The sequence below is a fragment of the Heloderma suspectum genome, chromosome 7, assembly GCF_057233095.1.
Source record: "Heloderma suspectum isolate Gila_16-S chromosome 7, 16-S_ref, whole genome shotgun sequence".
NCBI classification, from domain to species: Eukaryota; Metazoa; Chordata; class Lepidosauria; order Squamata; family Helodermatidae; genus Heloderma; species Heloderma suspectum.
Window position 1 is genome coordinate 64858765 of NC_139464.1, and position 15539 is coordinate 64874303.

Here is a 15539-nt window from a genome sequence, read left to right on the forward strand (position 1 = left end):
ATGCCTTGTTTCCTCGTTCGTTACATCAGCACCCATTCTGCAATTGGTCCACTGGGGTTGCCAGCTTGCGAGGGAAACTCCCACACACACATCAGATTGGCAAATGCATATAATCTTCTGAGCCATTATGAATGCAATAACACATTTGCAAACTTTAAAAAATATATATTTGAGGCCTTGCACAGGAGCGCAAGATTGCTGTCTGCTATTTAGCCCAGTATACCAATATCCCCGACAACCCATGATGAAGTCACTGTGCTAGGTTTGAACATCACAACAAGGCACCCTGAATACCCCAACAACAAGTCATGGTTTCTCAGGGTGGTTTGTTTATGGAAAACAACCCACAATTAAAAAAACACTCTGGGTTCGGATGTCACAACTAGCTACCCTGAAATAACCCATGGTGACAACTGACCATGGTTTATCATGTCGTGTGAATCAGGTCAATGACTAGATTGAGTCCGACTTAATTTAAATAATGTGACAATATCATGTTTATCTCACTAGATGGTTATTGGATATTACATTGTCCACAAAAAGAGGGTACGTGGGGGGCGGCCTTCTGAGGAGAAGACTCGGGGGTGGAAATTAGATGCATGTACAGATGTTTCAGGCAGCCTTCTGGATTTTGCCAGTTCTACAATTTTTTCTTACAAAACAACCTGAACAGAAGATTGTTCAGGTCTTGGATACTAAATATTGAGTTGGATCCAGATTTAGTCATACTTAGAGCAGACCTGTTGAAATTAATGGGACTTAAGTTATTCCTGACTTAATTTTACTGGGTCTTCTCTAAGCATGACTAAGCTTGGATCCATCCCAATAATAGGTTCTACTTGGATTATATGACTAACCAAAGGGAAGAATAAAGTGCGGAGGTGAAGGAAAGCTTTAAGCATATTTTTTGTGGACATTAAAGTCCTCCAGTATCTTTCATTAAGGAGGCATCTTCCTGTTTGGTGAAAATTGTAAAGGCCTGAGATGCTGAAATCTGAAAAATATATTAAGAGCTGGAGAAGGGGTGTTTATAAATCCAGTGTCTGTTGGCTTCTGATGCTAGAAGCTGGAGATGCAGTCATAAGCATATTTACGTGGAAATACATCCCACTGAAATAAATGGGACTTCTGAGTAAACAAGGTTAGAATCAGGCTGTAAAACAGACTGGTTGAAATAGTTTTTCAAGGCCCCAAATAATGTTCTCTAGTTTTAAGATGAGATACAGTAAAAGCTTAGTTCAGTGATTTAAAGGCACAAACATCTGAAATGCAGATCCTTTAGCATCCTCTTCCAACTGAGAGATCAATAATTTGAGGTATGTTATTACTACAACATATATTTATTTTTAGGTAGGTGTTGGATGGATGCATTGGAGTTGGCTCTGAAGTGCTCAAGTTTGCTCAAGCGTACAATGATTAGAGAAGGTAAAGAGCATGAACTGAATTTAACGGACGGTGCACATGTGTCTTTCTATGGCCTGCTGCGTGCAAACAACGTGCATAGTAGTGAAAGCTTTCCGTAAGTCAGACAAATATACATTTGAATTGTTTTCCAGGAAACTTTTTTTTTTTTCCCTACAGTTTGCTGTGGGGAGGGAGGGAGGACAGTAGTGCTAGTAGGGCTGAACTTCAGGGCAGATATATAGGGTCTTGGAAGCCAGTGGGGTATGAACAAGCCTTTTTTTCTCTTTCTCTAAAAAAAACACATTTTTTAAAACGCAAAGCACCAGCCCTGGCCTAAGCTTCAGCTACGCACCATTTTTATTTCTTTAGAATGCCTCTGGGCCCCATATCTATGCAGTGTATGAAGAAGTACTTTTTTATCTCCTGAATCTTCCACCACTTAGCTTTATTAGATTCCCCCAGTGACGCGAGAGTCCGAAAAACCTCTCTCTCTCCCCTTTCTCCACACTATATTCACCTTTTTCCTTAACTAAAAAGCCCCAAGTGTTGTAAGCTCTGCGTAGGAGAGTTGTTTCAGCCCCATTTGTTTAAAGATTGTCTGGAAACTGCAATTAGTGCAAGGTGTGGCTGCTAGATTACTGACTAGGACTGGGCCTTGCAATCACATTATTCAAGTGGTTGTGAAAGTGGTTGTGATTGTGGTTTTAATGTTCTATATATTTTAAATTGTTTTATTGTGTGTTGTTTGGTTTTAATTTTTGTGAACCGCCCAGAGAGCTTTGGCTATTGGGCGGTATAGAAATGAAATGAAATGAAATGAATGAATGAATAAATAAATAAATATTATGCCTCTGCTATGCAAACTGAAATGGCTCCCTCCTGGTCCATTTCTGGGCACAATTCAAAATGCTGGTTTTGGCATTTAAAAGCCCATCCTGGCTTAAGACTGGGATACGTGAAGGACTGCCTGTCTCCATGTGATACTATTTGCATAGAAAGATGTTAACTAGATGGCCTCTTGTGAGTATGCCTACCATCTGAATGAGGCAGGTCACTGTCAGTATGTTGGCATTCTCAGTAGTGGACCCCAGTTTCAGAATACTCTCCCCAAAGAGGTTCACATGGTGCATACCTTACTGACTTTTATGTGTCTGGCATTTTTTTCCTGAGCTTTTTAGGTACAAGCCTGATCTTGCTGACCATTGTATGCTGCTTTACAGACTTGTGTCATTTAGTTTATTATGTTTTTATATTTACATCTTAATTGTTTTATTTTTTTTGTAAACTTTCCCCGGGAATATGACTGAAAAATTGTATAAAAATGCTTATAGTAAATAAATCTTCCCCAAAAACCAAGGTGAATAATTAAAAAAGCCACAGAGTATAAAGCTAGTTCACTATTGTTTTGCCAGCAAGATACCAAGCAACTACATATAGAAACTGTTGACATGCATACACCTCCCTCCAGTTCACTGTTCTATTTCATTCAATACAATTGTAGTAGCAACAAGCCTAGAGAGTGGTGATTGGTTGAATTAACTCTGTGTCACAATGCATACTCACCAATGACTTGAACTGCTAAAAGGCCCACACTATGTTTGTAGCACTCAGTTCAAAGATAAATTTACCTAGTGATAGCTTTAAATGCAGTGTTATGGCTATATGAACACTCCTGTAATATTGATGTATTTTGTAAGAAATGCTGTATTTTTTAAACTAAAATTCTATCTCCAATTTTAACTGACAAACTTAACTGCATGCTTAATTAGATCACCACGTATATATGTACAGATATGTGTGGGTTTATATACAATAAATGTAAATGTTTTTTAAACATCTCAGACTGGAAGTATGGGTCATTTCCCTGAGTCCACAGGATAAGGTATGCTATAAATCTAAGAAAGAAAAGCAGTTTTGATTGCAATCTAGGCAATAAATCTTGCAACCCTTTTTATCTGCATACTTATTCATCTAGAAGATTATCAAGTAATAGTGCTATAGGGCAAAAGCTCATAGATATATGATAAGGTTTGGAAGTTAAGTTACATAATTTAACATTTAGGATATGACCCAGCCAAATTTAAGCATCTCTTAAGTCCCATTGATTTCATTGTCTCTCAACGAAAACCAATTAGACTGAAATGTACTTAAACTTGTCTTCACTGTGCCTTATGTTTAGTGAAATGACAGCTTTAAAAAGCCATTAGTTGAGTATAGTCATGTGTGCTGGAATTTATTAAATAAAACTGCATAAAGGAAGGGTGAGAAACCCTAGCATTGAAAAAAACTCTCTCTTTTTTTTAAAGGTTAAATGACAGTGAAATTGAAAGGCATCACTTTAAAGATCCAGATATGTATTCTGATAAATCAGATAGGGAAAATGATCATGATCGTGATGAGTCGGATAATGATGGCTTGGGAGAAAGTGACACTGACACATCAGAGCGGCAGGATGACTCATATTTTGACCCTGAACCTGATCATGTCAAGGAAACAACGTATTTAGAAGAAGTTCATGAAGAACTTGGGGAGGTAAAAAAAAGTGTTTTATGGAAGGCAACCCAAGGAAGGCCTTACAGTGTCAGCTTGACATTATTTGAACTGCAAAATAATTTGTTTTGCCTTCATAACTACTTTCTTGATGCCAATAGCTATAGGTCATTTTTAAAATCATTGGTAAATTAATGTTTAGGGCAAATCTAAGCATAAGCGGAGCCAATAAAAAGCAAACGGAACTGTTAGAAGTTGTGGCTGGATAGAGTTGAGGTAGTGCTAGAAAGAACCTAACAAATCAAAAAGCGGACAGCTAAATCTGGTACTGAGCTATTTCACCTGAGCTGACAAGTTGAAATAACTAACTTAGAACCACAACTGAGATAAGCTGCAATAATGTTGCCAGGGACAATGAAGGGGGGAAATACTTGAAGCTGTAGTGTCATCTCAGGCCACCTACTGTCTTCAGCCTTGGTCTACTAATAGCTAATGTTTATGCAAACCATTTTTCCTAAGTGTACAGTGTGTGAATTGCTTCATGTTATATATTTGTCCTTGCTCAAACAGGACTGCAAACTCTGGTGTGTTTTTTAAAGAAGTCTGCAGTGGGGAGAAACTGGTTTGTTCCCCAACTCTAAAGCTGTATCAGTTGGAGTCCTTCTTCCAATGTTGTTCTCTGGGGCCCCATGTAATATAAGTTGAGTGTGTAAAGCAAGCACACTGACAAACTTGGCATTGGAGCAGTGCAAAATCTGTTTAAATTAACCATACATCAGAGAACAGATGGCATAAGCAAAGTTTGGGGCCACTGTGCCCCAAACCAAATACCTTCTGTAAATGTGCCATCTCAATCATTACCCTGTTCTTCATTCCGCTTTCTACTTGTTGAAGGCAGGAGAAGCTTCCCAAACAGAAACTGTATCGGAAGAGAACAAGAGTTTGATCTGGACACTATTGAAACAAGTACGTCCAGGAATGGACCTCTCCAAGGTGGTGCTACCTACATTTATTTTGGAAACACGTTCTTTCTTGGACAAACTCTCTGATTACTACTATCATGCAGACTTCTTATCTGAGTGAGTTGATTTTATTCCTCTGCAATTAAAACTACCTTGATGTATCATCTCAGTATTTTGTTTCAAAAGCCTGCAAAAGGATTTAAAGAGAGGATGAATGATTAAACAGTGATAAGTCTAAATCTGGTTCTGTTATCGGGCTTTCTTTGAGTAGCAAAGAGGTTGTCTTACAGCACATCCGTGTTTCTACTATTTCTTCTCGGGGAAGTCTCAATATTGTGATAAAATGTATATCTAATCCTTAAACTGTAGGCATGATTTGCACTGTTGAGAAGCTTTCTGGCAGTTCTTGAGAATATGAAAGGAATTGTTTGGAGTACTGTGTGTTATAGGGAGGGGAAGTTGGGACTACAGGCCACTTGACAACTACTGAACTGTCAAGTAACTATCTAGTTCAGCAACTATCTTTCTTCATTTTTTTTTATAATCTCTAAAACCTTTTTAAAACAAAATGAAAAGCCATGTTCCTTACCATTCTTTGAAACCAAGTTTTTTAAAAAAGGAAACTTTTCGTACTAATTTCTAAAATGTTGTTTTAAAAAATCCTAGTTTTACATCTTGGATGTAAGAGCCTCTTTCAGGGGTGGGGAACCTGTGGCCCTCCAGATGTTTTTGGACTATAACTCTCATCATCCCTCACCACTGTCCATGCTGACTGGGGCTAATGGGAGTTGGAGTCCAACAACATCTGAAGGGCCGCAGGTTCTCCACCCCTAGCTTACATGCACTGACCAGTTTTCATTAAGCAGGTGAAGGTAACAAAAGAGTTTTGTGGAAAACAATAGAAGGACGCAGGGAAATGCCTAGAGAGGTTGAGTTACACAAATACTCATCTAAATTGTGTTACGTCTCAGTATTGGCTGATCATGCAAAGATGGACTAGAAACCGAAGAAAAAGAAACATCATTCAGATGACCTAAATACTTGCCCTATTACCCGCACTCAAGTATCTGCTTCTACAATGGTTCCAGCAGCATCGCTGTCTAGAAAAAGCTATTTCAACATCCATTTGAGTTGTAACAGCTGTTTTCTTGCCAGCTATACTGATTCTGGCTTCTCAGACTTCCTTCAGTTCCCATTCCAAAATCTGGAAAGATTGTTCTACCTGAGCCAGTCCTTGAGAGGTTGCAGCAATTCCTGAGAGACCAGAAAACACTGCATCCACAGCAAACAGTAGTTGGATTAGATTTCCAGAGGGAGACCAAGGGCATCATATCCTTCACCCTTCTAGATCATTCTTCCTCTGCTCAACATAGACCACATAACTTTAATCAGATCACATGCCCAGCTGAGAGACACCACAGCAGCCCTTCCAGTCCCTGGGATCATCAGAGGGATTGTCATCTCAAGTCTAAACGTTGGGGCCTTTACACTGACTGGAAGCCTTTTAATTGGAATAACTGCAGCTCTTCCATTTCCTACTGACACTTGTCAAGCAGCTCCTGGGCTGGCCACTATATGTGTGCACCTAATAGGAACAGATATTCTTATTTGGGTTTAATGCCTAGATCTCCATTCTGGAGTCTCCCCTCCACATGGGGCGGGGCGGGGGGGAGCTAATTTACCCTCTGACACGCAAATGCTATATACAACGAGCCACTCCTGGTTTTGGAACCTTCTCAGCACTATATCCATACCAGCCAAGTATATTGCAACTCCCAGAAAAGCTGGTCTGTTCCTTCCTGGACGCTTTCCCAGTAGACCATCTCCACCATCAAATTGCTATCAGCTTCCAGAAGTGCAGCTTGGTTCTCTTCCTTTTGTGTAGAGGCCCTGATCTTGGAACTTTCCAAAGAAGCTATCAGGCCCAGTCTATTTACACTTGTAAAGCATTATGACTTGAGCACAAGTTGCTGCTGTTGCTGGAGTTTTTTAATAGCTTCTCCTAGTGCCGCCACTCTCCTCCAGGTAGACCAACTCAGTAGCCTCCCATATGTATGTCTGCACAAAGAAGTTGTTTACCTGTAATTGGAGTTCTTCAAGTGGTTATATGTGCAGTCACACAGCCTGTCTTCCTCATCCACTGCAAGTGTTTCATTTCCCATTCTTGTATGAAGGAACTGTACATTTGTTCCAACCCTTGAAGTGTGCAAAAAGGGGGAAAGAACCTCTCTGAGGGGACAGGTAGGAGCATAGAATTCTAGCTTTTAGCTCTAGATATTTCCCATATGTGTGACTGCACAAGATGAATATTTGAAAACACCATTTACAGGTAAGCAATCTATTTTACTGTAGCTGGGTGTGAGTATTCTTAAGCTTAGGTTTGATTTAAGTTTTCTGTGTGTGACCTGACAATGTATTTGAAAACTACATGGATGTTAACGTCATATATGGCACGCTACATTGATTAAACAAAGATTTATCAATGTTAAACTTAAGTGTATATAATAAATCTGGTGAATCTTTTTCTAGAGCTGCACTTGAAGAGAATGCTTACAATCGTTTGAAACAAGTTGTGAAATGGTATTTGTCAGGATTCTACAAAAAGCCAAAGGTAACACTTTTGCACACTTTCGTGGTAGCGCTTTGCTTAACCCTCAGTCACTGGTGTTGGGTGAAATGTTTCAAATGCTGAAACAGTTCATAAAACTTTAATTTGGACTTTTATAACTCCATGCTTCAGGTATTGCTCCACTATGCTGAGGTGTGAATTGCCATTTAGTGTTTCAGCTCCCCACTCCTGTATCTTTTATAACTCCATGCTTCAGGTATTGCTCCACTATGCTGAGGTGTGAATTGCCATTTAGTGTTTCAGCTCCCCACTCCTATATCTAGTGAACAATCAGTGTTTTTATTCTTACAGCTTTGGGGGTCAATACGACCACTATCGGAATGACTGAGAACATAAGGTGCTAAGTCAGCCGCCCCCAACCTGGTATCTTCCAGATGTGTTGGATTACAACTCCCATCATCCCTAGCCAGCAAAGCTGCCCTGCATAATGCCGTTTACTGTTTTAGATACCCTTCATATCTATAGATGCTTATACCAGAATCTGTTTTTTCTATTTCTTGTGAGAAGGGAATATACAGGGTAAATATAAGTATTGAGTCTATTTTGTAATAGAGAAATGACTCACTTCCCTTATCATTACAAATAGTTTGGAGGCCAATAATATCCCACTGATCCCTGCTCTCTGTTTACAGGAAGATCTTTGTGAAATGTGCTATTGAGGCTTGCCCTCAAGCATTTTTGTACTCCGCCTGCTCCAGCAGCTCAAAACCTAGACCAGAACGTGATTTAATTTCTTAACTAACACTACATTTACTGAGTTCTGGACAAAATATAATAACTCATAACTTTTTCACCACTAGCCAGGGAAAAACCTGGCTTTGGTTGGCACATTGAAAAAACAAGCCAGAAATTCCACCAGAGTTCCTTGCCCACAAATCCAGAAGTATAGGCAGGAGCATTTTTGGTTTTCAAAAAGATAGGACCCTTGCAAGTTATGTACCACAGAAAGGAAGGGTAGTGATATCCAGCAATCTCAGACAAGAAATTCAAGCCTGAAATTATTATTTGTTCTAATAAGACTAAAGGTAGTGTAGACATCTGTGACCAGATGAGTCTCCACGTACACTATGCATGATGAAATGGTGGCCAGTGGTGTTTGTTTCTAATAGAGTAGACATTGACCTGGTTTGCGCAACACGACAGCCCACAGTGGCCTAATTTACCCGTGAGGGCTGTTGCCTTTTGCTGGGCACCCACAGGTGCCATTTTTGCATGGCGCCCATGGGCGCCTATCTTGCCATAGCTTGTCATGTCATGTGATCCCAGGCAGCAGGGGTTGTTTGAGGGTTAGACAACCCTCTAATAACCCATAGCTTGTTTTAGGGTTACTTGAGGGTAGTCTAACCCTCAGACAACCCCTGCTGCCTGTGTTCGCAAGCTGGGCACTTGTGTATGTCATGGAAAAATGGTGCCTGCCTGGCACAACATGACAACCACCGCAGGTAAATTAACCCACGGTGGGCTGTCATATCATGCGAACCAGCTCATTGCCTGTGCACGTATCATATGGCAGCTGAACAACTCAAAATGGAGTAAACATCCCAAAAGATGTAGCTTTTTAGTAGACTTGGGTCTATCAAACCCTGGGTTGAGTATAGAAATACAGCCAGCTTGCCTGGGACATTGTAAGAGTCAGCTCCAGAACTGATAGGGCCTGCTGACACCGTAGTTTGCTCAAGATAGCATGTACAATGGTTGCAAGTTCTGTATGATTTATTGTTACAAGTAATTCATAACTCATTGTTATATTTACATAACACTTACAATGATGTTATATGTATGTTAATGCTTTATGTTTAAAACAGCTGCCAGGCTGTTTACTGGGACTGATTGGTTGATGGGAACATATCTTGCCAGTATTAAGAACTATGTATCTGAATGAGCACCTGCTCACATATTAACCTGCCCATACGCTGAGGTCATCTTCAGAGGCTTTCCTCATCTGTGGTAAGGTGGATGGCGACCAGAGTGAGAGCCTTCTCAGTGATGGCACTTCATTTGTGGAGTTCTCAGAGAGGCCTGCCTGGTGCCAACATGGTTATCTTTTTAGTGCCAAAGACATTTTTATTTTCCCAGGCATTTTAATGTGTTCGTGTGATGAACTGGTCACCCCTACCTGAAAGTGATTCTTCTTGTCTGTGTGTGCATGTGCTTACAATTACACACACACAGTATTCGCTGAGGGAACATTGTGAGCAAGTGCAGATACTGCACATACTCAGAACATTTCCCCTAGTCAGCAACAGAGTCTCTGTGGGAAAGAAAGAGGAAGATGCCACACTGCCCTGCTGTGACATGTTTTAAAGGTCTGTTGCAGGCTTGAGTGACTAGACGAAGTGGAGACGGGAGGCAGGAAGCCAGGGAAGCAGTAGGCAGTTCACTGCCAGCCCAGGTCCCACTGGCAGGCTGCAACTGCAACCAAGGGTTACCTACAATGCATTCTGGATGCTTCTTAAAATGACATTTACCCTAATGTTTCCTGAGGTAAAATGTAATTATAGGCCTTTCGTTGTGTAGCATCTTCTAAATATTTTTTCATTGAAAATTATTAGGCCCTTTTTGGAATTGGAATGTATTTTCTGTATGTTTATAGTCCTGTCTTTTTTTCAGGGACTTAAAAAACCCTACAATCCTATACTTGGTGAGACCTTCCGTTGTTTGTGGGTTCATCCAAGGACAAATAGCAAGACTTATTATATTGCTGAACAGGTATTACCAAATATGTGACTAAAGTCTTTTCTTTGAACAGCATTTCTTCAATTTTTACATTTGTTTACAAGATTACCAAATCAATGAAGATGGCCAGAGGAAAACTCAGCATAATAGTAGCATACTATTCAGGTTGTTTTATTTTTTTTTCTTTTCTATCCCATTCCAGAAGCATCAGGTGGGTTAGGGTAATCATTATTTTAGGCTTGGGGCTTTTTCAGATGTTATAGGAAATACCAAAACGGGTGAGTGACTCAGTTTCCCAAGTTACTTGTTGATTCCGCTTGGAATAAGCAAAGGGGACATCAGGTCCTGCATCTGAGAGCCAAACAAGTTTTTATGAGGGAAGGGTGGGGATGGGGAAATTTGAGGGGAGAGGACTGGGGAATTGTTGAGGGGGTGGCATTCCCTGCCTGCCATTCTCCCTTGCAAATCCCAGTCATTTGTAAGTTTATTTCCCACAAGCTGGGCTTCAAAACCAGAAGTAGCCAAGTGGGGAAAACTACTGAAGGAGCAAAAGTTGGAGTGAATTAAGTTAAAGAGCTTATCAGAAAAACTAAATGGTTATAACTAATGAAAATTAGCTCATCGTTAAAGGGAAAGCAATAGCCAAATTCAAAGACTGGGCTGCAGGCAAGTCCAACTGGCATAAGATTTAGGACCTCTTATACACATCGTTATCTTTTAGTTGCGTTGGGACTAGAGTGCAGAAGAGAAGCACACTCTGGCTTTTACTGTCACCTAGAGGGCCTAAGCTCACTGGGAGGCTGTATCCCCTTCTTCCCAGGAAATTATATGCATACGGAAGCTTTCTAGTCACCTGGGAAACACTTTTGCACACAGCCCAGGTGGAACAGTTGTCCCACTGAGGTTCAGTGGGACCAACACACAAGTAAATGTATATAAGATTGCCATTTCTATGGCAGAAGACCCATCAAACTTGGGATATTCGTCAGCCATAGTTTCCCAAAGAATCTTCACTGCACAGATTAGACAAATGCCATTACTGATGGCATTAGTTTCAAAGGCATGTGGCATTGTGGATATGTCTTTATATATAAGCACACAACTCTCAGACAAAGTCATCTTTATTGATGCTGTTCTTTCAGATATGTTTGGTTGATCTAGATGTTTCCAAACCCATGGTCTTTAAAAACAGCTTTGACAAGATTTGATAACCTGAAGGCAGGAGCTATGGGACTGTAGGTCTACATACATGACATGTACAGTCGGCTCACTGAAACTAACATACGCAGTTTGAGAAGAACTGGTTTCCATACATCAGTATGACCTGTTTTTACTTCTCACCCTTATTAGGAATTCCATGTAACAGTTCTTCTCAAATTCTCTAGCCCATACATGTAGATTCCTCTGGAAGATACGTTTGAATTCTCAAGTTTGATGGCTTCTCACAGTACATTATTAGTAGATATTATAAGTGGAGTGCTAATTCAAGGCCAAAATAACAAATGCTTAAGGAAAGATAGAGGTGTAGTATTAAAACTGGTACCTGAAAAGCAGAGATAATGCAGGTGCATCTGTATCCCAGTTGGACTTGTCTGCAACCCAGGAAAACTATTACTTTCCTTTTAGTATGAGCTAACTTCCATCAGTTCTATTTTTTATTTTTAGTGTTTGAAGGTTCTTCTTCATGTTCTCTGTGCATCACACATATGGGCTCTGCGCCTGTGTGGAGACCCATTCGGGAAACCTCTACAGCTGATGATTTTTGGCGGGACCCCACCCCCATCCTAATGGGTACATTCCTAGTGGATTCCCGCCTGTTTCCTGAGTTCTTTTTCAACTGTCATTGTGCTAGCCTCATAGAGAACTTCTCTTGTTGTTCACTGTTTGTATTATAATTGCTGAGGTGTTTTTTTTCTTCTAATTTATCTTTCTTTGATTGTGTTTTTCCTCCTTGTACTACTGCTTTGGATTTTATTTATTTTGTGTTCATGATCTCCACAATAGCCTATGGGCGTATAGCTGCGAGGGCCCTATTTCAGAAGTGTGTCCACTGTGGCAGTAAGTTGCCTCCCACTGACAGGCACTCCTTGTGTCTTTTCCATGAAGTGGAGTTCTATGCTCATTGTCAAGCCTTTACAAAACAGGCAACATGTAATCACTCTGACAGGCTGTGGGCTGTTTTGTGGAGGAAAGCCCCTGAAGTGGTGGAGCCGTTGGCAGACAAGCCCGCTATTTGGTGAATTATAGCTACTTGCATAGTATTAAGATTTCTAATTATAATTCTTCTGCACCTTTTACTTGTTTCCACTGATTTTCATAGCAGGTCACCTGATTTGTTGTTTTCCACAGGTTTCTCATCATCCTCCAATATCTGCCTTCTATGTAAGCAACCGAAAGGATGGATTTTGCCTTAGTGGTAATATTTTGGCCAAATCCAAGTTTTATGGTATGTTCTTGAAAGCATTCATTTTGGTCAGCATTTTTGTGGAATAAATGTGTATAGGAAATAAGAATAAAAAATTGATGAACACATTAATGACAATTAATTGAAATAGCTTTTCTACTACAAAACAGTGGTATTATAGTATTTTTAATTTTAATATTACTCTGCAATATACAAGATTTGCTATAAGGAGACTATCCATCTGTTGAATCTTCTGCTTGCTTCTTTGAATCTCCAATTTTGATTGTGTTTCAGGAAATTCATTATCTGCCATTCTGGATGGTGAAGGGCGACTGATGTTCCTAAATAGAGGAGAGGAATATGTAATGACCATGCCATACGCACATTGTAAAGGTATTGTTTCTTTATAGGCATCTACAAATAGCAGCTTGGCTTACTAACCAAGTCTGTATCTATCCCTACTACGAATCCCATCCCTACCCCTCTGGCAAGCACAGAAGGCTTGAGAATGAGGTGGAGTCTGTTCTGACCCTTGCAGACATGTGGATAAGGAACAGCAGGAGAAATACATACCATTGCTTTTCGTATTCAAACTGTAGCTCAAGTGTCTCTACATTTCTTTCGAGCCCTCTATGCTTGCTGGAGGGAGAGATTGGATCTTCTCTCCTTTGTATGACATATTGGCAACAGAAAGAAACAGCAAAGGGCTTCTTCTGCTCTTTCTGTCATTCTCCAAAGCTTCCTATAAGTGAAGAAAAAGTCTTGCCTCTCTCTCATGCCATCTGGCAAGCACAGAAGGTTCAACGGAGAGACGGGATCTCACCTCACTTGCATGGGTGCTTGGATAAGGAGAGAAAAAGCAGGAGGGGATGCCTGTTTTGTTTCTTACCTAAAATGTTACCTTAACTGCATGAGTAGAGCCTGTCTTGGGCTCCTGTGGTTCTTTCTCACCAGGGGCCAGTAGACATTTGCCTATTATGAGCAGATTTGTTGGTGCCTGGTGTTTTTCTTCAGAAAGGATAAACACAGCTGATTTTAAAGAGATCATTTGAGGTGATTTTATTTTAAATGAGCAGTGGAACCCATAACATATCACATTTGAAATTTTTACTCTAGCAGTGAGGATAGACAGGGACCTCTTCTACCTCCTGAGCTGAGGTTTGGTTGGGGTGCTCCACTTAGCTTTTCAAATATTGCTTATCATGTACTCCTGAGGTTGCAAGCAAACAGGTTTCAGAAAATGTAACTGAAGTTGCTTATTCTCTGTCTTGAACAATTGTGGCTATTACCTGTGTATGTACTTCATATGGTTCTATATGCCAAAGTCCTGTCCTCCCACATCAGTCTGTCCCCGCAAGTCAGTCTGTCCCCTCCTAAAACCTCCCACAACTGCTGAGTGAACTGCTTTTGTATTGGACCCCAGCAGATTATATTCCCATCAGATTAGCTACAGTCAAGTGATAATTAAAGGACTGCCTGTTGCTTGGCCCATAAGGATTTGTCACCAGCACATGACCCCAACTTTCACAACACCTATCCAGTTTTCTAGAAATTTGATTCTTTGCTGATTTGGCAGATGTATTAACTTTCTTTCTGGAAAAGTTCTTCAATAAATATATAGTTGTATTGCATAATGGCCACCTCTTCCTTCAGCATTATCCTGTATTTCTTGTGAGATTGACTAGTAGGGTCTACATCACTGTTTTAATTTAAAATATGCTTAAACCCTCATAACAGTTCAGAAGTTAATCCTGGCTACAAAAACCCAGCCCAAATACTTTGCATCATTTCTGAAAGAGGCTTAGGCTTTGAGTCTCCAAGGGAATAGAATTCAATAGCTGGAGGACGTTCTGAACTATGCACACTGATGGACATTTAGAGAACATTCTCTGTATATTGAATAAGTTGCAATATAACTTAAAGGAGAATGCGGTAGTTGTGCATATCTGAAAATACACATGATTTCAATAACTGCAGGAGGGATAAAGCAATATAATAAATAAATAATTAGACCATAGCCTTTTTATGAGTAGTGTTTTCCACCTGGTGGACATAGTAGTTATATTTTTTTATTTAACCAGCTGAAGATTTCTGCTAATGCTGTGAGCCAGATTCTTGCTGCCTGATCAGAATATAGACTGCAGCCTTCAAAAACTTGCTTGGCTACGTTCATTTTTTGTAGGATATCAGAGCTTCTGCTCCCCCTTCCAGTTTTATTCACAGTTCTTCAGCTGTTTCAGGGCTACTTGCTTATGATGGATATAAGTTTTCTAAAGAGAAGCTGGAGTTATGCTGGTGGATTTTTCCTTCTCTTATCCAACTTACAATCAGTTAAATGTTCTTATACTGTAAGAAAAGGCTTGGGCTGTGGTATGCAGTCTTCAGTTATGTGTAGAAGTACCTAGCGGAAGGAGTTTTATAACAAAGCTAGAAATAAAACCAGTTATTTTTCTTGCAGGAATCCTGTACGGCACAATGACTTTAGAGCTTGGGGGAACTGTTAGCATTGCTTGTGAGAAAACTGGATACAGTGCAGCACTTGAATTCAAACTGAAGGTTAGTTGGTCCTGTTAATAGACAGTACAAGATTTAATGCTGAAAAATGGGCAGATACATTTTTTTACAACATCAAAGATCAAAGCTTCTCTGATTTTTTTTTTAAACTTTTATTGGTATGTGCATGAAAATTACTTAACTAATGTTAAGTTAGGTAATGCTCAATAGTAATCTAGGATTTTGCTCATCATAAAAGAATCACAAGAATAGTAGTTCATATAGGCAGTGTTCTGCAAAACAGAGGCCTTCTAATTAGTTCACTATGATTTGAACTGCAACTCATACAAAGCAATACGCTCCTTCTTGTGGTTCCCCAGAGCAAGTGACACATTTATTTCTTGGGCCAATTTGTCTTCAAAATGCTGGAAGCAACCTTTGGGCGGTATGGTTTTTTAAAACTTCCAGTAGATTTAGCTTC

At 40.0% G+C, this 15539-nt stretch overlaps 1 protein-coding gene across 28 annotated transcripts in view; it reads left to right on the forward strand.

Moving 5' to 3' along the window:
- The window catches only part of OSBPL8 (oxysterol binding protein like 8), a 112961-nt gene that overhangs the window by 82588 nt on the left and 14834 nt on the right, over window positions 1–15539 (forward strand). For all 28 annotated transcript variants that reach the window (XR_014784395.1, XM_084810429.1, XM_084810440.1 and 25 more), the window contains 8 exons: window positions 1351–1519; window positions 3711–3936; window positions 4789–4973; window positions 7386–7467; window positions 10096–10194; window positions 12511–12607; window positions 12860–12958; window positions 15024–15121. Coding sequence is in view for 27 of the 28 variants with exons in the window: in XM_084810429.1 (XP_084666555.1) it covers window positions 1351–1519; window positions 3711–3936; window positions 4789–4973; window positions 7386–7467; window positions 10096–10194; window positions 12511–12607; window positions 12860–12958; window positions 15024–15121 (1055 nt within the window). In the remaining variant the exon portion in view is untranslated. The remainder of the gene's footprint in view (window positions 1–1350; window positions 1520–3710; window positions 3937–4788; window positions 4974–7385; window positions 7468–10095; window positions 10195–12510; window positions 12608–12859; window positions 12959–15023; window positions 15122–15539) is intronic.